This window comes from Cynoglossus semilaevis, chromosome 9 (genome assembly GCF_000523025.1).
Source record: "Cynoglossus semilaevis isolate Cse_v1.0 chromosome 9, Cse_v1.0, whole genome shotgun sequence".
Classification (NCBI taxonomy): Eukaryota; Metazoa; Chordata; class Actinopteri; order Pleuronectiformes; family Cynoglossidae; genus Cynoglossus; species Cynoglossus semilaevis.
The window spans coordinates 7,743,632-7,766,033 of NC_024315.1; the positions used below are offsets into that span (position 1 = coordinate 7,743,632).

General features: G+C 38.8%; 2 protein-coding genes across 6 annotated transcripts in view; one reads left to right on the top strand and one right to left on the bottom strand.

The window, feature by feature from the left end:
* pds5a (PDS5 cohesin associated factor A) overlaps positions 1–17,142 on the top strand; it is a 17,744-nt gene extending 602 nt beyond the window's left edge. Inside the window, exons 1-34 of one of the 5 annotated variants that reach the window (XM_008316912.3) lie at positions 732–887; positions 1,765–1,911; positions 6,039–6,242; positions 6,495–6,581; positions 6,973–7,070; positions 7,814–7,940; positions 8,110–8,190; positions 8,278–8,418; positions 8,510–8,625; positions 8,852–8,946; positions 9,069–9,214; positions 9,317–9,468; positions 9,589–9,702; positions 9,832–9,913; positions 10,009–10,057; positions 10,150–10,289; positions 10,601–10,716; positions 11,079–11,184; positions 11,340–11,500; positions 11,621–11,744; positions 11,879–12,037; positions 12,211–12,279; positions 12,415–12,551; positions 12,859–12,982; positions 13,077–13,281; positions 13,392–13,506; positions 13,696–13,828; positions 13,998–14,117; positions 14,272–14,334; positions 14,713–14,870; positions 14,965–15,046; positions 15,133–15,377; positions 15,541–15,772; positions 16,161–17,142. In XM_008316912.3, the coding sequence (XP_008315134.1) occupies positions 1,804–1,911; positions 6,039–6,242; positions 6,495–6,581; positions 6,973–7,070; positions 7,814–7,940; positions 8,110–8,190; positions 8,278–8,418; positions 8,510–8,625; positions 8,852–8,946; positions 9,069–9,214; positions 9,317–9,468; positions 9,589–9,702; positions 9,832–9,913; positions 10,009–10,057; positions 10,150–10,289; positions 10,601–10,716; positions 11,079–11,184; positions 11,340–11,500; positions 11,621–11,744; positions 11,879–12,037; positions 12,211–12,279; positions 12,415–12,551; positions 12,859–12,982; positions 13,077–13,281; positions 13,392–13,506; positions 13,696–13,828; positions 13,998–14,117; positions 14,272–14,334; positions 14,713–14,870; positions 14,965–15,046; positions 15,133–15,377; positions 15,541–15,772; positions 16,161–16,193 (4,122 nt within the window). In that variant the 5' untranslated portion in view covers positions 732–887; positions 1,765–1,803 and the 3' untranslated portion in view covers positions 16,194–17,142. Of the gene's footprint in view, positions 1–731; positions 1,126–1,764; positions 1,912–6,038; positions 6,243–6,494; positions 6,582–6,972; positions 7,071–7,813; positions 7,941–8,109; positions 8,191–8,277; positions 8,419–8,509; positions 8,626–8,851; positions 8,947–9,068; positions 9,215–9,316; positions 9,469–9,588; positions 9,703–9,831; positions 9,914–10,008; positions 10,058–10,149; positions 10,290–10,600; positions 10,717–11,078; positions 11,185–11,339; positions 11,501–11,620; positions 11,745–11,878; positions 12,038–12,210; positions 12,280–12,414; positions 12,552–12,858; positions 12,983–13,076; positions 13,282–13,391; positions 13,507–13,695; positions 13,829–13,997; positions 14,118–14,271; positions 14,335–14,712; positions 14,871–14,964; positions 15,047–15,132; positions 15,378–15,540; positions 15,773–16,160 lie in introns of those variants that run through there. The other 4 variants (XM_025058664.1, XM_025058663.1, XM_025058665.1 and 1 more) reach the window with 4 other exon arrangements.
* A 226-nt stretch (positions 17,143–17,368) lies between these two features.
* ube2kb (ubiquitin-conjugating enzyme E2Kb (UBC1 homolog, yeast)) lies at positions 17,369–22,396 on the bottom strand. The gene is made up of 7 exons (XM_008316906.3): positions 22,122–22,396; positions 20,989–21,082; positions 20,829–20,887; positions 20,437–20,519; positions 20,230–20,329; positions 19,972–20,100; positions 17,369–19,724 (listed from the first exon to the last, which is right to left on the bottom strand). Exons 1-7 carry the CDS (start codon positions 22,182–22,184, stop codon positions 19,650–19,652), a joined length of 603 nt encoding a protein of 200 aa, XP_008315128.1. The 5' UTR covers positions 22,185–22,396; the 3' UTR covers positions 17,369–19,649.
* Between the last annotated feature and the right edge of the window lie 6 nt (positions 22,397–22,402).

The window sequence follows — 22,402 nt, forward strand, 5'->3', positions numbered from 1 at the left end:
CCATTCTTAATTAAATGTAAAATATTGTAAAGATTAAACAGAGGTAAATGTTACAAATTAAATGTTTATTAAAATAATATAAATGAAATGTTCGATAGAAATTTGATTGGCATCAGACACCTTTTAAAGGGCCAGTTATAAACTGTTCTATTAATCATGTTTTATTGTCTTTTCCTTGTTATATGATGTGTGTGCGTGTGTGTTCATAGACAGATGAGATAAAATCATGAAATTTAATAATAACAAAAATAGTTTTGTAAAATTAAAAGTTTAAATCAGTGAACAAAATGCCAGGTAAATAAAAAATTAAGCTAGATTCAATCACATTTAATATTGTTTGTGACTACCTACTGCTTTCTAAACATCAAAAGGTTTTCTGTGCATCTGGTTTAAACCCTTTGAATCTTAATGTGATCTAAAGAGATATTGTGAATGTTTTACCACATCTTCCAAGACTCCTTCATTTTGATTGTAAAGGAGATAGTTAAGGAGGTTAAGAACATTGAAGTAATTATCTGTTGCAGGAAAAAGAAATTATGTTCTTAACATTGAGAATATAAGAGAGATTTTAAAGTGCTGCATATTTTCTATGCAAATACGATTCAATCGTATCATTTTAATGTTCATTTATAAATCTTATGACCACATAAATAACACGTAAGGAAGATTTAAGACACATGAACAACAACATCCTGGTGAAGGAATAAGATAAAGGAAGCTGCCTGTTCCTCCCGCCTGAAATTTTTGTGTGCAGTGCTCCAATGGTACTGATGAGGGCGCTGTGCACACAGGTTTGTCACCGCCAATACTGACTGAACGGACAGAGAGCTTTGTGCCGAAAACTACCCTAACCTGTGACTAATGAATAAAAACGAGCCGCTTGAGAGGTAAATAGCAACGAGAAAGACTTAGTATTCATTTGTGGGGTTGTACGAGTGGTAGCTGTAGATCGGAAAAAGGGTCAATTTTGTATTCGCTAGAGTGTTCTGAATCCTCCGTGGGGGTAAGTTGTGGTTGTGAGAGGAGGGTTGAGGCGACGGTAGCAGAAGCAGCAGAAGCTTCTCCGCCTGTGTGAACTAGCGGCCGAACAGAGTGATGCGCTGAAGTTGAAAAAGACACTAACAAGTAAAAAACCGTTCACCTTTAACGTGTCAAAGTAGTCGCATTTATAGAGAAGCTCTGGAAGTGGCCAGAAGCCTGACTGTTTTGGGTAGATAACGTTGGGCACTTGACTTCCTCAGTGATTGTGGAGAGCTTAAGATGTGATGGAGACCAGAGGAGTTTGAGGCCTAGGCTAATGTGTTAGCTCGGACGGCTAACATGACTTCCCGCAAAATGCTAACCGTTAGCCACCAATGTTTGCTTTGCAACAACTAGCTAGTGTGATATTCTTGATGACAACAGGGAAATTATAGCACATATAGTCTTAGTTTGAAGTAGGTTTCAAGTAACCTAAATACACACTAAGGTAGAATATCTGTATTTGTGTCAAAGCGCCTATATTGTTTCTGATTTTTAAAATGTACGGATAACATGGTGCTGATGGACTTTAGCATACAGGCTAATGATATGTACATAGCTGGCTTAATGTTGGCTTTCTTTTGAAAAGTTTTCTTCATTATTATTTTGTTTGCTACTGACGCGCGGTTTTGCATATTTTAGCGTTTTAAACGAATGCTTGGCAAATGAGAATGCCGTTTATTGCAATGTTTTTGCTAAGTGCGGTAGCATGGTTGTGTTGAACTTTTGTTTTCTGACCCATAGAGGCCAGTAGAAGACCGTGAGGACTGTACACCAACAAGCATGGAGTTCCCGCAACAGCAGAAGCCGGCGGTGGAGGTCGTGTACCCTCCCGGAGTAAAAGAGATCACAGACAAAATAAGCAACGATGAACTGGTCAAACGATTAAAGGTATTTTTTGGGTGTCTTTGATTTATGCCTGCTGTTACTGTTGTCACTTATTGTCAAACACTTCAAAAATATTTATAATTTCTGAAATTCCTTAAGAAGCTTGGCTACAACATGTGCATCACGTGTTGCTTTATTAGTAACACATGATGCACATGTTGTCTGTGGTTATTAGCGCCTCTGAAGCAGACATTTAAGATCCTGTTGAAATGATATGACATTTGCATAAAAAATAATATAAACAATGCTGCTGTGCTAAGTGAAGCCAATCCAACTCTGTGTCAATCCCCAGTTGCTTCTCTTTCTCAGTATTCCCATGTATCTTTCAGTCAGTCAGTAATATAATTTTGATGACATTTGTGTGTTGTGAAGCACTTAGTTGGAGCTTCCCACTGCAGGAGTAGCAGCAGTTTGAGTAAAATGCATGAAAGAGCAGGGTGCACTACATTTGTGTTAACCAAATGAAACATAAAAAGTGTGGAGTTCTAATAATCACATAAAAACAGTGTTGCATTTATCTGACACTAACCACATAATGTTAATACACATCTGTAATCTACTGTAGTTAGATGTGTAATAACACTATATTTGATGGAATTTCTCAGAACGCATTATCAGCTACAACAAAAAGCAAAGGATAACAATTAAACTAAGAAGGAATCCAAATGTTACATGTTTCTGCATGTTATTGCCCATTAGGCCAGAAACATTCTTCGGGCACCAGTGGCACATTACTGCTCTGTTGTGAAAGGAGTATATCTGTGCTTTTCCATGGATATATCTGTACTGTATGCCAGCTGAACAACTGTATTAATGTGTGCTCTCAGAATAAGGCGTATTTCAATGCTCAGTGCAGCTCTTTAGCCCACAGATGCTTGTGTGGAGTAAATGTCATATCAGTGAGCATTTACGCAATGTTGTCAGACTGCAGATTGGTGCAGGGTGTTTCTGTCTTTAGAATTTAACAAATGGTGCTCAAATACACTTTTAATATATAATGCACCAGCCATTGTGGAATCCGGCGGTGGAGGTCATGTACCCTTTGTTAGTAATTTACAATAGCATTATTTGTCAATACTATATGGTTGAAATTGGTTATTGGACATTTAGTTACATTTAGGTGAATACTATTACCGATATTTTAAATATTTTATTTCGTATGGAAGTGTCATACTGTGGACGTTAATGAATAACCAACTAACATTTATGAACAAGCACAAATATATTTATGCACTGGCCATTATGGTAAACCATGTTAGGTCATGACTGATGCTATTTATTAATAATTAATTGAACAATGTTTTCTTAGCTTTTTCTTTTTTAGTTGCCATTTGTAAAAATGGTGTGGTTTTATCAACCTCTATGGCAAACAAGTGTGAAAGATTAGAGCAGCACTGTCCAAGCAGTTCAGTAGAGCTTAAGAGAGTTGTTAACACTGACAGGCATCTGCCTACCAGCTCTCTGCTTCCATCATTTTCTGTTTTCTAGCTTTTGTCCATTGTGTGTGTGTGTGTGTGTTTCAAAAGCCAAAGGCACAATCCACACATGAGCCTGTGTCTTGGGACGAATAGAAACAGCAGCTGAAAGCAGTTTAGCATCTGGCAGGACCTTGAGCTCAGTCTTACAATGTTGCATTATTTTACATTTTACATGACATATTTTGGCTAAACAATGTATTTAATTGTAGGTGTAATTGCCATAATGTCTACTTGTGATCACGCATTAAGTGAAAAGACATTCAGGTGTCAACTCTCTCTAGGTCTTTATTGAGCATTTCCTCCCACAGCCTGTAACTGTGCCACACAACACCTCAGCTCAGCGGTTCTTGATGCATTTCTCTTTAGTTTCTATTGAAGCTTTTGCCCAGAGTAAAACCACAGTACACAGTTCAGTACTGTTTCATTCTAACATTGGAATCCATCTTTTTTTTTCTTTAGAGGGATATATTCAACATAGTTTTCTGCATTACAGACTTATAAACACGTCAATTTTTCCCTGCATAGACAAACAGAGCTGAGCTTAGTTCAGAGATGTAGCACAAAGATACAAAACATTTTTAGTCATCTGGCCTGAGTCAGAGCTTAGCAATTTGTAATTTTGATAAAGATAATTCACACATCTCTCTGTGTGTATATTACTATATAGAAAATGAGCACCATGTTTGTGAACATATGATTAAGTTAACGTTAGCAGTTGTAATTATGAAAATTATATCTAATATAGTTATTGTCATTGTTGTTCGTTTGTTCATGTCACATTACAGAAACCAAAACATTGGTGAACAGTGGATGTGTCTCTCTCTGTTACCTCAGCTGTGCTGTCACTTGCAGCTTCACTCCAAATACAGTGTTGGCATCGTGTGTTTTTGTGGGTTTTTTTTTTTTGGTAAAAAGTGTTTTTTTTTTGGTAAAACATTTAAATAGAATGTACAAATCTAATCAAAAAATACGTTTTTGACTGAAGTAGTTTGGTTTATTGTGGCGTTTGCACTGATAAGATAGAAACACAGCTTAAATTGTACTGAATCTGCCTTGGAGTTTATACAACCATTACAAACAGACGGATTGCATTTGCATCGCTGTCTCAATCAAAATGGAACTTTTTGGATTTCATGTTCAGGAAATTACTGTCAACTTACAGACTATCGTGTGACACGGCAGCTGTGTGCATTCATGTCATACTTACATTCAGATTGAAAATGTAATTCTACACGATGCGTGAAAAGTGTTTCCCATGCAGTGAAAGAATTTGGGTTAAGAGGACAACAAGTCCGCCTACACACATACAGCTGAGTGTTCTGACTTTCTCTGGTTAGACCAGCAGTGCTGTTTGTCTGAGTGTGTCGGCATGACTGTGCTGCTCTGCTGTTTGAATGGTTGGCCCATCCCCCACCCCAGCTGCCTGCTTAAACCAGCCTTAGTTGTACTGTGTTCTACAGTATTTCTCTGGCTGTGTGAACATTTCAGATAAAGAGTTTAGCTCCTCTGCTCCCATTTGTAATCCCACTTCTCTCAAGATATAAGAGGCTTAAAAGATAGAATTGTGCATTGGTGTGGTCATACTGCTTGTCAGGTCTAAATTGGGGTGAAGATAATCAAAACTGTCTGTAAGATTGAGGGCGACATTTGAAGCTCTGAATGAAATTTGATTGCAGTGAGAGACAGTTTTATCATTTTTGAAGGCTTTTACCCTTCATTAAAGTAGAACTGAATACTCTACTCATACGGTAGACTGATTATTTATTGGTCCTGTAGACTAATCTAGAATTATCCTGATTTGTTGTAGCGATTGACTGACATTTTCATTATTATAAAGACAACATTCACATTTAAATAGATTTAAAACAAAAAAGCAAAACACTGCAAATCAAGTTCCACTATTAGGCTTTATTATTCATTTGGTAAGAGTCTTTTTCACTGTTTCGCTCTCTTTTTTTTCATAGAACTCCATATTAAAGACTTTAAGCCCAACAGCAGGAAGCAGCTGCAATGAGATAGTCATGAAAAACAGAAAGTGCACAGACACAAAACACAAGACAGATTTCCACTATGTCATTTTACAGAGAGCAAAACAAAGCAACGTTGTAGAATCCATTTATGAAAAACTAAGAATAATTAAAATTAACCTGATCTGTTATAATCTGAATGAATACACACTAGCTGCCAATGTTTAAACTGATTAACAATGACCTTTGTGTTTTCTCTATGTACTCTGGTTCCCTACTTTCCATAAATATACAGATGAATTACGAGCTTAATGGGCAACTCCATATTGAATGTTCATGTGAAGTTCAATGTAAATGGTTGGTGGAAAATCAGGGTTTCCCCTGGCTTTGAAATTCAGATACACACTATAAATACACAAATGTGCCTAATATAGTTATAGTTGAAAACTTTAGTGCTTTGCTTTTTTTCACCTTTTATAGGAAGCCGGCCATTTCTATCTTGTATCAGTTGCTAATGGTTTGGGCCTTTTTGCTGAAAATGTTTGAAATCTTTACTATTACAAGTTTAAATAATTTCTTAACACACACTTGAAAAGGCATCAATTTTATGTTCAGACATGTGTTTGAAATTTTCTCGTTGTGCTCTCCCTTTATCTCACCTTCTGCTGCTGTTCATGTTCTCCAGGTGGTGGTGAAGACCTACATGGACATGGATCAAGACTCAGAAGAGGAGAAGCAGCAGTATCTCAGCCTAGCACTTCACCTTGCCTCAGAATTCTTCCTCAGGAATCCAAACAAGGATGTACGGCTACTAGTGGCCTGCTGTCTTGCCGACATCTTCAGGATCTACGCTCCAGAGGCCCCTTACACATCCCATGACAAACTCAAGGTGAGGAAGTGTGCAACTCACTGGATTTCGAAGGTTAAAAGTCTCGAGATAAATATAATGCCCCTGAATCCAATGGCTAATGGTGAAGCTAAATTCTCCAGTGAAGTGTGACTTCAGATGTAGCTGTAGTTGCACAAACTGCATCTTGAGCTGAGGCTGTATGAAAAGCCATTTAAATTAGAAAAAGTCTTTGCAGAAAAACATTTGTCATTGTTAAGACTAAAAACCAGAAGTTGCCCTTTTCTTTGTTAGGACATCTTCCTGTTCATCACCAGACAGCTGAAGGGTCTAGAAGACACCAAGAGTCCCCAGTTCAACAGATATTTCTACCTTCTGGAAGTGAGTTTGTTTTTTCTAATTGACTAATTCTAAGAGAATAATGATTATGATGCATGGACTGTGTGCTTTGAGAAGACATAAGTTATGTAGACCTATTTAAATATGTGTTTTGTTCAAGCATAAATGTGTTGTATGCATAAAATGTATTTATTTTGTCAAATATCAGAGCATGTAAATAATTTTTGTCCTCAGTCCTATATTTTTTACATATTTACGTAAAATATTCTGTTCAGATGCAACAGTTTACTTCTGGACATTGTCTCTAGTGTAGCTTTTTGAATGCGTTTATTTTAGTTTAGTAGGGTTTTTTTTTTACATAAATGTTCATTAAGTAGTTCTACCTGTGTCTCCGTGATCTCTGACTTATTATTGTATGTTATTGTGTGCACAGAACCTGGCCTGGGTAAAGTCATACAACATATGTTTTGAACTGGAAGATTGCAATGAGATCTTCATCCAGCTGTTCAAAACACTGTTCTCTGTTATCAAGTAAGTTTAATCACAGAAGGATGTTGGAATGAAGGGACCGAGAAGTTAACTCATGCTGCAGGCCATGTTCCTGCAGTTTGGCTAATGTTAGAAAACAGCTACACAAAGCTAAATGTGTTTAGTTGAGCGTCCCCGTGAGATCAGTCAGCCCAGCTCCCTCTGTTACCAGGTGGTTTTGCACAAAGCTGCACAAACTTTGTAATTCCTCAAAAACAATGTCCACCAACAGCTGACTCACTGGGACTCACAGAAAAACTACAGTATTTACCATGTAGAAATGTGTACTCTTTCAACCTGAGTGTGTCTGTTCATGTGCACTGGTATTTTCAAGTGTATGAATGTTTGCTGATGCGGTGAAGAGGTTGATTTTATCACTTCAATTATTTTTCTCTAAGCTATTATGTTTCATCAGTGTATATGACTAAATAAGGTTCACACAGCCACTGTTTACACCTGAATCATGCTAATAAGAATGCCCATTTAAAAACCTTTGTTTGTATCAGTACATAATATAGTAGTAATAATACTTATTTAATAATTAACTCATAAATCACCCTTTTGTGTCTGTGAATATAATTATTATAGAATAAGGCAGTTGCTCAAAGTGGAACTAAATTCTTTTTTTCAATTCAAATATACAATGGCTATTTAGTGGTTTCAGACTATTTTTTCTTATTTAGTTTATATCCTCTGCTAGAATGACACATGAGGTCTCAAACTGTGCTGGTTTTTTTTTTTTTCAGTAACAGCCACAACCAAAAGGTCCAGATGCACATGATGGATTTGATGAGTTCTATTATCATGGAGGGAGATGGAGTGACACAAGAGCTGCTGGATACTATTCTCATCAACCTCATCCCTGCACACAAGGTAATGACATGCAAAGAATAGACTAATTATTTCCTTCTTGAAGCATTTCCTAGACGTACTGGAGGTTTCTTTTTTGGTTTTTTTGGGGTTTTTTTTGTTAAATTGAAGATCTATATCTGCGTCAGATGGTGTTTGAATTATGAAATATCACTAACTTTTGTTGGAACAGAATTTGAACAAGCAGGCGTACGACCTCGCCAAAACTTTGCTGAAAAGGACTGTCCAGACAATAGAGACATGTATCGCAAATGTAAGTCAGATTTTACTTCGTGACTTTTTTGTCCCCAGAGTTGCTTCTTGTCAGTTATATTCTCTTAATGTTTCTTTCTGTCTCTAGTTCTTTAATCAGGTTTTAGTAATGGGCAAGTCGTCGGTCAGTGACCTGTCAGAGCATGTCTTTGACCTCATCCAGGAACTGTTTGCCATTGACCCTATGCTGCTTACCTCTGTCATGCCACAACTGGAATTCAAACTTAAAGTGAGCAAAAACCCTTGTGAATTAACTCTGCTGTTTTCATTAAAAATTATGTTTGTTATCTTAAGCCTTGAACAACGTCATCCATTTGCAGAGCAATGATGGCGAGGAGCGTCTGGCTGTTGTACGCTTGTTAGCCAAGTTGTTTGGGGCCAAAGACTCAGAGCTGGCTTCACAGAACAGACCACTGTGGCAGTGCTTTTTAGGAAGGTAAGCATCCTGAAGGTTAAAAATTAATTTACCCGGATAATTTAGATGTGAATGGATAAAGCATGCTGTCTGCTCTAAAAGGTTTTCTTTGAGAAATTACCCCAGTAATTTTACTGGGTGTATGTGTATTAAAAACTGGAAAGCAAACACAGATTCCTGTTGATATAGTAAACATCTTTTTGAAGATCACATGAAGTTTAATTTCCTAATCTGCTTTTTTTTTTAGGTTCAATGACATCCATGTTCCAGTAAGGTTAGAGTGTGTAAAGTTTGCCAGCCACTGCCTGATGAACCACCCAGACCTGGCGAAAGACCTGACAGGTTTCCTCATTTATTAGTTATTAGTCATAAAACAAACAAATCAAACCCAAACCAAGACATTTATCTGAAAATATTGTCTGAAAAATATGTCCATTTGTCTTTGTCCATCTTCCTTATCCCAGAGTATTTAAAGGTGCGTTCCCACGACCCAGAAGAAGCCATCCGTCATGATGTAATTGTCACCATTATCAACGCTGGAAAGAAAGATTTGAACCTGGTCAATGACCAGTTACTGGGATTTGTACGAGAAAGGACTTTGGATAAAAGGGTGAGTTTGTTGTACTGTTGGAAATTATTTGGCATCAAGGAGGTTTGTAATTGGTAAAAACAACATTTCTTCACCCAACCTATGTTTTCTCTTCTCCCACAGTGGCGTGTACGTAAGGAGGCCATGATGGGCCTGGCTCAGCTTTATAAGAAATACTGTCTCCATCATGAGGCAGGGAAGGAATACGCTCAGAAAATCAGCTGGATCAAAGACAAGCTGCTTCACATTTATTATCAGAACAGCATTGATGACAAGTAAGAACATATGTTCAGACTATGTCCAACATAATATCCACAGACTTGTTTCATTGCAGGCAACAGTCGGACTTTTTTTCATGTTTTTGACACTTGATGTTCTTGTTGTTTTACCTGCAGGTTATTAGTGGAGAAGATCTTTGCCCAGTACATGGTCCCCCACAGTCTTGACACAGAGGAGAAGATGAAGTGTCTCTACTATCTTTATGCCTGCTTGGACACAAATGCTGTCAAGTTAGTACACCAACAATATTTACACTTATTTGAAACCCATCCCCATTTATCCTATTGTTAACATTTGAATCATGTTTAACTATTTCATCATTTGAAGAGTATTTAAATATAATGTGACACTTCTTTCAGAGCTCTAAATGAGATGTGGAAGTGTCAGAACATGCTCAGAGGCCTTGTGAAAGAGCTCCTCGATCTTCACAAGCTTCCAGTGGTGCGAGCAATTGTCCACAGACACATGCATGCATGTAACATCACACTTTCAGAATTCTAATATATCTTGGACTTGTTTTTTAATTCTTATTGCAGTCTGAGGCCAATAATGCAGCCATGTTGGGGAAGCTGATGAATATTGCCAGTGAGTTGGAAACACAGAAATGAACCCAAGGGAGGAATGTTGATTTGGTTCTCGATAGTAACATGTAAACCTTCATGTTCTGGTGTTTTTAGAGAACCTGCCTGATGCAGGAAAGGCTCAAGATTTTATGAAGAAATTCAACCAGGTTCTTGGGGAAGACGAAAAGCTCAGAGTCCAGCTGGAGATGCTCATCAGCCCCACCTGCTCCTGCAAACAGGCTGAGATCTGTGTGGTGAGAAAACACTGAACACGCATCAATCCTAACACATAGTCACTCACAGAGAGACAGACAGCCGGGTAATCAGCTGCCACTTGCTAACACATACTTACTGTACAGGTCTTAATATTTCAAACACCCCATTTACACCAAAATTACAACGTGGCATGGACAAGATTAATGCTTAAGAAAGCATGAATACTAAAGTCAGTTAAAATTCAAAGTCATATCACCTCATGAAGTTTGTTTGTAGAAAGAATGATACCAAATGAACCAGTGATGAATATTATTATTAATTTATAAACTGTTCCCCTTGCCTTGTGTAGAGAGAGATCACTCGGAAGCTCACATTCCCAAAACAACCTACCAACCCCTTCCTGGAGATGGTCAAGTTCCTTCTGGAGCGCATCGCGCCTGTTCACATCGACTCTGAAGCCATCAGGTCTAAAAGATTTTTAACATACATCATGGTCCACACTGAGTCCATTTTGGACAACGTTGTATACCACATTTTGTGTCAATTCAAACACAACAACAGAAGCAAATACGCAACAACATAAATGTTTCTTTATTTCTCAGTCTTCAGTTCACCACCTCATGTACTCCTACGTAGGCTGCTATTGTGTAATACCGTGGGAAGGGCTTTTCCTATTCACTGAGACACCTTGTGGTAGAGATATGTAATTACAGGCCCCAACCAGGACACTGATTTAACCCTTTATGCTTCATGGAAAAACACTAGGACAAAAGTAAAATGTGTAAGAAATTAGCTTTCTGTGTTAATGTTTATCATTTTATCTCTAGTGCTCTGGTGAAGCTGCTTAATAAGTCTATAGAGGGAACAGCAGATGATGACGATGAAGGTGTTACCCCTGATACAGCCATCCGCTCTGGTCTGGAGCTGCTAAAGGTACAGGATATGGAAAAAGCACAAAGGTTTTCCGTCTCAGATTCAGACTGTAGAGATTTTAATCATTCTGATGTAAACAAAAAAAATCACTCAATGTTGTTTGATGCTGATGATAATCTTTATCTTTTAAGTAAATATTGTCTGCTCTACTTCAGGTCCTGTCATTTACACACCCCACGGCCTTCCACTCCTCAGAGACATACGAGTCTCTGCTTCAGTGTTTGAAGATGGAGGATGACAAAGTGGCAGAGGCAGCCATCCAGATTTTTAGAAACACTGGGCAAAAGATTGAGACAGAGCTACAACAGATAAAATCGTAAGTCATCAATTTTCAATGTTATAATAATGTGTTGATAGCATTGGTTTGTGTGAAATACAAAACTCCCAAAAGTGAAAAATACAGCATTTTTTAAAATATATTTTCTTTTTTTGTTAGGACACTGATTCCAGTCCTTCATCAGAAGGCGAAGCGTGGAACACCTCACCAGGCTAAACAGGCCGTCCACTGTATCCATGCCATCTTTAATAACAAGGAAGTTCAGCTGGCTCAGATATTTGAGGTGGCATATCTTTCCAAGCTTGACTTTAATAAATGCAATGATCAAATATTAAGCTGGACATATTGTTCTTGTTTTTATCCACTCTGTGAACTGACATCTTCTGTCCAATCCTCTGTGTTTTACATCATTTTCAGCCTCTGTCACGTAGTCTGAACGCAGACGTCCCAGAACAGCTCATCACTCCCCTGGTCTCATTAGGCCACATCTCTATGCTGGCCCCAGATCAGTTTGCTTCACCAATGAAGTCCATCGTGGCAAACTTCATTGTGAAAGACCTGCTAATGAATGACAGAGTATGTGTAAATCACACTACATACTGAAACTGACCTACAGTCTCATTTATATTAATAGTCACAATTCGTGAATTTTTGCATTTTAATTGAAAATGATAACGGTATTAGAGCTAAACAGAAAGAAGGATTGTTGTCATCAACTAGTGTAAATGTTAACACATTTTTGTCCACAGTCAGTGGGAAACAAAAATGGCAAGCTGTGGACGACCGATGAGGAAGTGTCCCCTGAAGTACTAGCGAAGGTAGGGCAACAGATCTGGGAATATTGTTCTTTACATTTAGTTTAGTTGATTTGAGTGACACTGCTAGGCCTTTCTTTATAAAAGTGGGATTGATTCAGGTTTTGAAAAAACACTTTTTTAACTTTGTGACCAAAGGTGCAGGCCATCAAGCTGCTGGTGCGTTGGTTATTAGGAATGAAAAACAATCAATCCAAGTCGGCGAACTCAACCCTGCGCCTGCTGTCGGCCATGTTGGTCAGCGAGGGCGACCTCACGGAGCAAAAGAAGATCAGGTAGTGCAGATGTTACAGCTCTCTGTTGGGTTCAGTGGAGGGTGTTACAATAACAATGTAATAATCTCACATTGCATAAAGACAGATTGACACAGGTTAAGGACATGTTTGGTGGTTGGAGGACATTACACTCATTACTGACTTGAAGATGTACTGTAAAGTAAACTTTTACAAACTGTCTGTGCATCCACCCACCAAACCAGGTTTACGAGAAGAATGTGAAATGTTCAATTATAATACACATCAATAGAATTACTAGAAAGTGCATTCAAAAGTACTTCCACTTAATCTTTGTTTCTCTCTGCAGTAAATCAGACATGTCCCGTCTGAGACTGGCCGCAGGTGGTGCCATAATGAAGCTGGCCCAGGAGCCCTGTTACCATGACATCATCACACCTGAACAGTTCCAGCTTTGCGCCCTTGTAATCAATGTCAGTTGCACTTTGTAGAAAAAAATAACCTTCACATTAGTCAGTTCTATTTGTGTAATTTGTGTGACTTTAAATTCTTTTATTCAATGACCAGGATGAGTGCTACCAGGTTCGTCAGATCTTTGCTCAGAAATTGCACCTGGCTCTTGTCAAACTGCTGCTGCCTCTGGAGTACTTGGCCGTCTTCGCCCTGTGTGCCAAGGACCCGGTAAAGGAGCGGCGCGCACACGCCCGACAGTGCCTCCTCAAAAACATCTCTGTCCGCAGAGAGTACATCAAACAGAACCAACTGAGCCAAGGTTAGTCAGTGAAAGCTGTTGACTCTAACATTGTACCAACTCAAACATCTGGACTGGAGAAAATAAATTCACTATAAATGTTAAACAAAGTCTCATTCTTCCTCCCTCAGAAAAGCTCATCTCTCTTCTTCCTGAGTACGTTGTTCCTTTTATGATCCATCTGCTGTCCCACGACCCAGACTTTACAAAACCACATGAATATGAACAGCTTAAAGACATCAAAGAGTGAGTTTTTTTGGTCTGATTTCTTTTTGTTTTACAATATTTTACTATATAACAGTATAAACATAATGGTGTGAAAAATGTAGCTAGTTCTGAGAAATGCATGTTTTAATTTGTAATTAATCCAAATGATGGTATCAATAATATAGAAAAATATGCAAACAGTATAATTCTGCTGTGTGTGTTATACAGATGCCTGTGGTTCATGCTTGAGGTATTGATGACAAAGAATGAGAACAACAGCCACGCTTTTCTAAGGAAAATGGTGGAGAACATTAAACAGACGAAAGACGCACAGTCTCCTGAAGACGCCAAGGCCAATGAGGTACATACTTCTATTTACTGCCACAAACAGGTCACACCAAAAAACAAATGCTTAAAACTATTTATGATGTAGGATGTAAATGTAGAAACATGAGTGCAAGTGAACACACAAGATTCAGAATAAAAGTCAGACTGTTCTAACAGTAGTCTCTTTGTTGTTGTTGTTACAGAAGCTGTATATCGTCTGTGATGTCGCTCTCTTCGTGATCGCCAACAAGAGCACTGCGTGCCACCTGGACTCTCCTAATGACCCTCTCCTGCCCTCCAAGTTCTTTGTCACACAAGACAAGGTAATACAGGCAGACACACACCATTGTATGTGAAGATGCATTTACTGTTATTATACTAAATAACGTCTATTATATTGAAGCTTAAATTCTGGGTCAAAGAAGCAAGAGAAAGACCGTGTTTCTGAGTAATCTGTTTTGAAATTTGTCCCAACAGGATTTTAAAAATGATAAAGAATATTTGTCAGCAGATATGAGGCAGATGCTCCTCACTGGGAAGGTAAGGAAACAACCTGTTGTAATTACCAGTGATAACCACTGTGTGGTCAGGAGAGTGTATGTTAACAGATTATAGTTTTTGTGGATTGTTGTCTTTGCAAATTGGCAAAAATGTTTTTGCCAAAACTGGTCTTCTGTCTTGTCAAAGAAATTTACTTAATTTTCATTATTCAAATTATAGTGTTTGAGTTTGTCTTTGGACCTGGGTGTTTTTAAGTTCACAATGCTGATACATAAATTTCCTCCATTGAATGTGATTGTGTTTCTACGTCCTTTCAGTTTTACACTCACAAACACAACATGAGAGCTTCGTAATAAATTGGTGTTTTGACTTTGCCTGTATCATTGTCTTACTGTAGTATTTATCGTCTTTTCACAGCCTAAACCAGCTCCGGTTCTAGCAGCTGTTAACAAGCCCCTCACAGTACCAGGGAGACGGATCTACGTTAAGACCACCACAGCTTCAGACACAACCAGTAACACCAGCACCATAAACATCACCTCTCCACTGAGCTCCACGACCATCAACAAGAACAGGTAACATCTGTCTCAGTCAGAAAAAAAAATACAGATTTGATGTAAAAAAAAAAGATAATTTATAACCAATCTTTATTAATAAAATGTCTTGTAGTAACAGCAACGCTACCATCGAGTCCTCAGAAAGTCGAGTACAGGAAAACAACGAAAATCCTACAATTAAGAGAGAAGCAAAGGTGAGCTCAGGCTACAGCTACCCAGCCTTTTTTGTTGAAGTCACAAGCGAAGCATCAGACAAACCAAACTGATTTTCATCTTTCAGGAGGAGACAAGTCAAAACAAGACTCCTGAGGCATGTCCCGTAAAACGACGTGGTCGTCCACCAAAGTCCGCCTCCACTCCTGGAGCGGCTGAAAAGGGGGGAACAACAGCACCAGCAGTGGGCGGAGCTGGCAGAGGCAGGAAACGGGCGGCTGACGCCAACTCTAACACTGCTGCAGAGTCTGTGAACAGCAAGATGTCAAAGCAGAACGATGAAGGGACATTGAGACAGATCGACCTACAGAGGTAAAAAAAAAAAAAGCACTCCAGTGCTTTTGTACTAGTGAAGACTGAAGCCTTAACAACAGTTTGAGTTTGTCTTTTACTAACACATATTTCCTAATCTGTAGTTTATGCAGGATTTTTTTCTTTTGTACATTTCTGTCAATAGTTGTCTGTTTGTGAGCAGAGAACAGGTTAGAGAGAGGCAGCCAGGAGAGGACAGAGGGAGAGCTGTAGGGACAGATGTCCCCCTGTTGGACAGTGAGGGTGACACAGAGATGGAGTCCAGCCCTGAGGGTGCTAACTGTGACAGTAAGGACAGACAAAGCAACAGTGCAGTTAAGTCCAACAGCCAGGGAGAGACCACGATCAGAATACGAAGGAGAATCCCCTGTGGAAGAAAGTCCAACAGACCAGCAGTGAGTCGCTTTGGGAACTCAAACACAGGAATTCAGTCACTACTACTTCACTACTGAACGAAAATGTTATAAAAGTAAATTAATTATCCTCTAATTTCAATTTACTCAGTTTACCTATTGTGAAACCTGAACCAGTTTAGTTTAACACAATATTGATGTACCTGCAGGAATAATAGAAATACACACTAAGATCTCATTAGTAACTCAGTCTCGCCCGTCTTGTAGTTTTAAAGCCATCCTCGAACACCTTGTGGAAGAGTATTTTCTATCGTTCTTTAATTGATTTTTGTTGTTCAACAATTAATGAATGATGCCCTTGGCTTCATAAATCCCCAGGATGTTGGGAGAGATAATGGAGGTGATGATCATGTCAAATTTTGTCTTCTAGGTAAAGAGAAAACCAGTGAAGTTGAGAAGGTAGAGAACAGGCCACACTCTGCCTCATCCACTTTCCTCGACCTGACGCACATGCTCCTGTCTTTTAAAAGCTTTCCTTTTCCCTGGACTCTTTGGACCTTTTCCTGAAGTACACACATAAAGTATACATACAGTACACGTATGTGTACACACCACTTTTAACACCCTTTAGTCACTGTGTGTAGATATTACCCAGCAATATTATTTTTATTCCTTTTTTGCTTCTCTTCTGGAAGCATTTTAAAAAGAAATGGACATTTTACTGAAGTTTTATTTGTTGCTAATTAAATTCCCTGGGTAAACTGAGCTCTTCTTCCTCCTGTCTCTTGCAGCACATTCTTTTTCAACTTTGACATGCCACTGTTCATTTTTGTAAATACTGAAAAAAGTTCCCAAAAGAAAGTTCCAAATATTGGGTTCGAAACTGCAGCATACAGCTACAATGTAGGAGCATCACTGCATTTAATCAACATACTAGCACCAAAATTTTATAAACTTTGATATGTTTAGGATCCTAACCTTTGGTAAGCTTCAGTGCTTTAGCTGGGTTATAGCGTTACGAGGCCTGGTAGAAACTGTTAGAGGCTTCCTTACTACCAGCTCTAATGCTTTTTTAAGGCCTTGAATTTATTTTCTTTGACAAATGATTTTTTCACACATTTCTGGACACTGTTCTGACCAGTTTGATTCCAAAACTGGTTTTAGAACATTTTTGCTTTTACTGCTGAAATGCATCTTCAATATATTACAAGAATGTGTTCAGGTTTTTGTTGATCTTTTACAATAAAATATTTTTTGTACTTTGGTCAGTTTTCTGTTGGGTGAAGCCTGGTTTTATCTCTGAGTGAGTGGAAACCTCGCAGATGGTGTTAAACAACTTTTTATGTAGTTAAAGTATGCATATTCATGATCATATTTAATTTTTTTCCAGAAAATAAATTCTTTTAGATGTACCCGTGTAACGTGTTTGTTTTGTTAGTAGCTCTCAGGCTGGAGGTGGTTAGTCACGCAGGAGACAACAGAAGCTGTGTTTAATTTTTTTTCCACTTTTTTTTAATCAAAGAAACATGACACTGTCACAATAAATAACCATGCTTTTTATACTGCTGATGCTTGCTTCCAAGGAAACAAAGAAAATAAGTCTCAATCCAAATGGAGAAACCGAGGTGCAACAGCCACTTTTTTTTTTTTTTAAATATTGTCATCGTGCAATCATTTTACAGAGTGGAACACCAGGAAGACGGAGAAATTGGGGCAGGGCTTTTTTTCCTTAAAATATAGATGCAGCCATCTACGGTGTACTTCAATGAAACAAGACCGCGCTTTCATCCAGGACTCCACTATTTACATGTAAATACGATGGTTATGTGTGAGTTTGCTTGACCCTTTGAGTGCACTTTTTGATTATTTTGTCAGTGGAAATTCACTGGGATGTAAAGATTGCTTGATAACTTTGTCGTTCTGCTCGAGGGTCTGGAAGAGACTTGAGCTGCGGTCTTTGAAACGTCAACACCACACTTCTTTAAAATTGAAGCAGCATTTACAGCTTTGTCCTTCAGGATAGAATCACTGCAGTTACTATCTGCTTCACAGAGTAACAGGAGTTCCAGCCTCTTCAACAAGACATTGTAGTTGAGCTTTGCAGTAAAGTCATGTCTTGGGATTTTCTGATGTCAGCTGCTTGCAGTGCATATAAAAAGTCTACATATTTGGTACTTCTTTTAAAAACTGCCAACAGGATAATACTCATCTAAATATCTCCATTTGTATTCTGACCAATTATGTGTTTGTAAATAACCAATCACATGATTTATAGGCTCTTTCTGCCTCTCATGGGTATAACACCAAACCTGTAATTCTGAATCCAACAAAGATCAGTGACCTGTGGAGAACTGTGATACTTTGAAATTTTGGGGAGCTCGTGTTGAGAAGTGGGTACATAGTGCAAAGTCAAGATGTGCTGTTCATTTTGGTTTATTTCCCACCAACTTCAGTTTGTTTTCAAGTAAATGTAAAGACGCAGAGGTCTCCTTTAAGGGAGATTAATCTCTGAAATTAAATATTTTGGTGTCAGGGATTTACATTTCAAAAAACGTGTGTAGACTTTTCTTTAACACTGTACAGTCCTTATACATGGCCTGAGACTAGATGGAGTGACTGCTGAATATTTAAAAAAAACTAAAGAAAATACCCTCCAGGATAGATGCTCTCCTAATTGATGCTAATGTTTCAAAACTGACTTTTGAAAATAAAAGAATAGAAAAAAACACTGACCCGTTCGGACACGCCAATATTCTCGACGCATGCCAAATGAAATCTGTTCAAATCAGAGTAGAACTTTCCTTCAAATTGCTAAAAAAAATTGCTAAAAAAACGTTTTCTTTTCTGTTGTCAGTAAGAAGAGTTTGTCCAACTTCACCAGAACAACCTAAAGGCAGCGGAGGACATGCAGGAACAATGAAGGACATGTGAGAAGGTTAGGATTGTAGTTCAGCAACAATTCTGAGACGTGACGACCTCATGTTGGCCTGAGCTGGCCGCATACTCCTCAACCGCTTAGGCCAGTATTTTTGGCTGTGCCGTTTTTAAACAATTTCAAAAGGGAAAATAAGTGGGAAAAACAGTCAGAGGGGTTTCCTATGGTGCAAAAGCATAAAAGGTATCTCTTCGGTATAACTGTAAACTAGGCATTGTTTTTTTTTTATATTTAAAATAATTTGTACAGTGCCATGTAAGAAAAAAGTATATCCCCATTGTATTTTCAAATGTACACGCATCTATTTACAGTGACCCTCTGTGTATGTGCCCAGTCGTCGCAGGATGCCGATGAACCTTTTGGCAGAAAAAAAAGGAAAGGTATGAAAATCCAAACTTCCTCCAGACAACTGGAGCGTTCCGAAAAGTTTTGAGAGATACAACAAAAATCTGACACTGCTCATGCAGGACAAGAATCAATCAAGTGTGTCAAAGTCCAGCAAGACATTTACAGAAATAAATGTCTGAAAGGAAAAAAATGCAAATATAAGGTCCAGCCTTTAGCTGAGAGAGTGGAACTTGACTTTCTATGAGAGCAGTGAGCAGGATTTTTACATGATTCCTTTAACACTTGATGAGCGGTGGCAGTTTTTTGACTTTGTTTTTTGCAACGGTGTTGCAGTTAAACTCCTGCAATTTCTGGGAAGAAAAGTGTCAGAGCCAATGCAATAAAAGGGCATTAAACATTATTGGACAGGTGGGTTAAAAACTTTTCAGGGCCTCAAACCGTAGTCAGAGTTCTATGCTGTGCATACTGCAGCCTGTGGTGCTGCAGGTGTGGAGGTTGTAGCAAACAGACTTGTTATTGGACAAGGCTCAGTGGACTGCCGTGGTGAACAGAAGGCAGTTTGGTGGAATGTGGTGGTGAGGAGCTGATGCTGTGATGGAGGGAGTCGGTTTGGGATCCTCACACCTGGGCTGCGTCTCAGTTGCTGAGGAGCAGCTCTGTTGCCGTTTCCACGTCCCAGGATTTTGAAGACAATGCTGCTATTACTGCATTCTGCATGAGGAAAAAAAATATATTAATGAATATAAATAATAATTTGAATGCTCAAAAGGAACTCTAGGAACTCACACGGGTGAAAAAATAATAATCATGGTACCAAATTAATTTTAAAATTATATTTCATTTTCTGGATGGTTTTCTTAGCATTCACTCATTATTTTACCTGCATTATAAAATGGAACCAACGTAATATAACTTTTTCATACAATGCTCAAGTCTTTATGCTGTAAAATATACAAACCTTATCGAAGCCCATGGCACAGAGTTTGTCTATTTTACGTGTGTAGTCAAGACTAGAGCCAGGAGCGCCAGCGTAGACATGAGACCAAAGCGTTGCAGTCTGTTTGAACATTTCTGGATTCTGCTTATACTGAGAATGCCAAGAAAAAGAGAAGAATAAGAACATTTTAAATGTTCGGACCCTTTTGAACCACGGACGCCATTTGTCCTGTAGATACAGAAAGAACTGGTTGGAAATAACCACAAGTGTTTGTCTCACCTGATTGGCTACTACTGCATCCTGTGGGTCGTCAGGTTCAGCTGCAGCGAGGAGAGCCTGTAGAGATAATAGCACCGTCCGCAGTGTCATGGCCGCTGCCCTGAGAGACAAGGGTGAACCAATGGCACAGATAATGTGAAGTTTCATAGTGTAAAGGTTCCATCTCTGAGCACTGAAGGTTAGAGGGTTTGTGAGCGCCTCACTCACCACTGATCTTTTAAAATATCCAGACATATCGCTCCCGTCACAGAACTGATGTTTGGGTGCCAGATCTTAGTGATGAATCGAACCTAAGGCAGACATGTGGAAGGTTTTCTACATAAGAATGATGAGACAGGTACTGACAGATATGAGAATAGGTTCCTGCCACTCTCTGTAGATTTCTGCTCAGAGAACTTCAACACACACGGATGGATTCTTTAAAACTGGTCAGACAAAAATGTCACTGTTTATAACACGATATATCTTAAAACCAATGCAATGGGTTCAGCCATGATAGCGGTGTACATGGACAGGTAACAAATACGCATAGGCATAAAACAAGTACATACAAAAACCTAAGCAGAGACCCAGATAAAAAAACCATCTGGTTCACATACCTTTGGTGGGTTAAAGGGATACGTTTCTGGGATTTTTATTTCAAGCTGATACCTGCCGCCTGGAAACAAAGAACAAGTTAATATTTTATCACAAGAAGCTTTAAAATTCTGATCTGATGGAAAATACTTAAGTCATCAAACTGTGAGTGCTGGACATTACCTTCATATGGTGTATCTGGTGGACCTGCTATCTCTCCTCTCAGTTCTGTGAAGTTCTCATCAACCAAATCTACTTTTATCTGATTTTTACTTGTCTACAAGTGGGGACAACAAAAGAAGGATACAGTGATTTGGCTATTTATAACTGACACATCAGAGTTAAACATAAATGCATACTGGGAATAGACATTTGGGTTCCTACAAGAACATGTTTTAAACCAAAGAAAAGTTGTCAATAATAGCATTTTTGTTGTTGTTGTTGATATCTATGCGTGTAGTTCATAAATAACCTGAAGCTGCTATTTGCAGCTTTAGGTTGCAAAAATAAATGCTATTTTCATTACATTTTCCAGAATAGAACTACCTGACTAGTACAATACGACAAAAAAACAACAACGAAATGACATATGCTTAAAACCTAAATAGTTTACGCATTTTAAAGCTTTAAAGGCTATTGCACTATAAAACTATACCGGGGACTTCATTAGGTACAATATCTAAGAGGTTTCTAGAGTGTATCGTTTATTTATTCATGCAAGACCGTTGTTTATTATTACAGTGATAAATACAACAGGGATTATGACAAACGGTACTCCGGCAAAAGTTAACAAGACAACACAGAAAATAGGTACCTAAAAGACTCTACATTCTGCATTTTAATCTGAATCTGGATATAAGTTTGTGCTAAGTTTGTGAGCGTTACAAGGTAACTAACATGCTAATGCTAACTGTGGATGACATGGAAAAAAACAACGCCGGCGTACCAAAACCTGTTAGACGGGGTGACATTCCCTGTGTGTCAACATATAATCTGAAAATAAGTGTAGAGAGTGGGTTAAATTAAAGACGTTAGTACTAGGAAGGAGACATTATTGCTGGTTAGAGAAACCTGGGCCTATCAGACTGCAGCCTCGCTGTTGCCTGAACAGACACACGACATAAACAGCCCAGTTCGGGCCTAACAACAACAAGCCAACGGTACAGTCGGAGTTCTGTTGCTGAGGCCCCGGCAGCCGCGGCTCATCTACGGGACGTTAGCGAGGGTAATACATGTATTCTGATACTTTGCACTTTCATTCAATTTAAAGAAAACCAAAGACGAGTTCTGGTGGAGAAAGACATACACCGCAATACCTCTTCGCTTTTGAGAACTTCTTTGAACTCGCGCTTGATTCGCTGCACCGCGATGTTCGCCATATCTGCGTCCGCTGAGCCTCTGCTAAAAGAAGCGATGGACTCGGAGTGTGTGTCTCTGTCTCTCTGTGATCTTGGTGTGCTCGGACTCCTTCACGGTTATACACAGTCCCTCTTGTCACCGCTTCTTTTCACATAGGAGGCAGCAGCTTGACTGTGGCCGTCACCTGTCTGCCTGCCTGACTGCCCGACTGACTGCCTGACTGCCAGCCGACAGCGGC

Coding starts and splice junctions, on each gene's coding strand:
- ube2kb (XM_008316906.3), bottom strand. CDS start 22,184: ATGGCGAACATCGCGGTGCAGCGAATCAAGCGCGAGTTCAAAGAAGTT. Junction 20,330..20,436: donor GATATTTTAAAAGATCAGTG/GTGAGTGAGGCG, acceptor CTTGTCTCTCAG/GGCAGCGGCCATGACACTGC. Junction 19,725..19,971: donor GTGCCATGGGCTTCGATAAG/GTTTGTATATTT, acceptor TTCCTCATGCAG/AATGCAGTAATAGCAGCATT.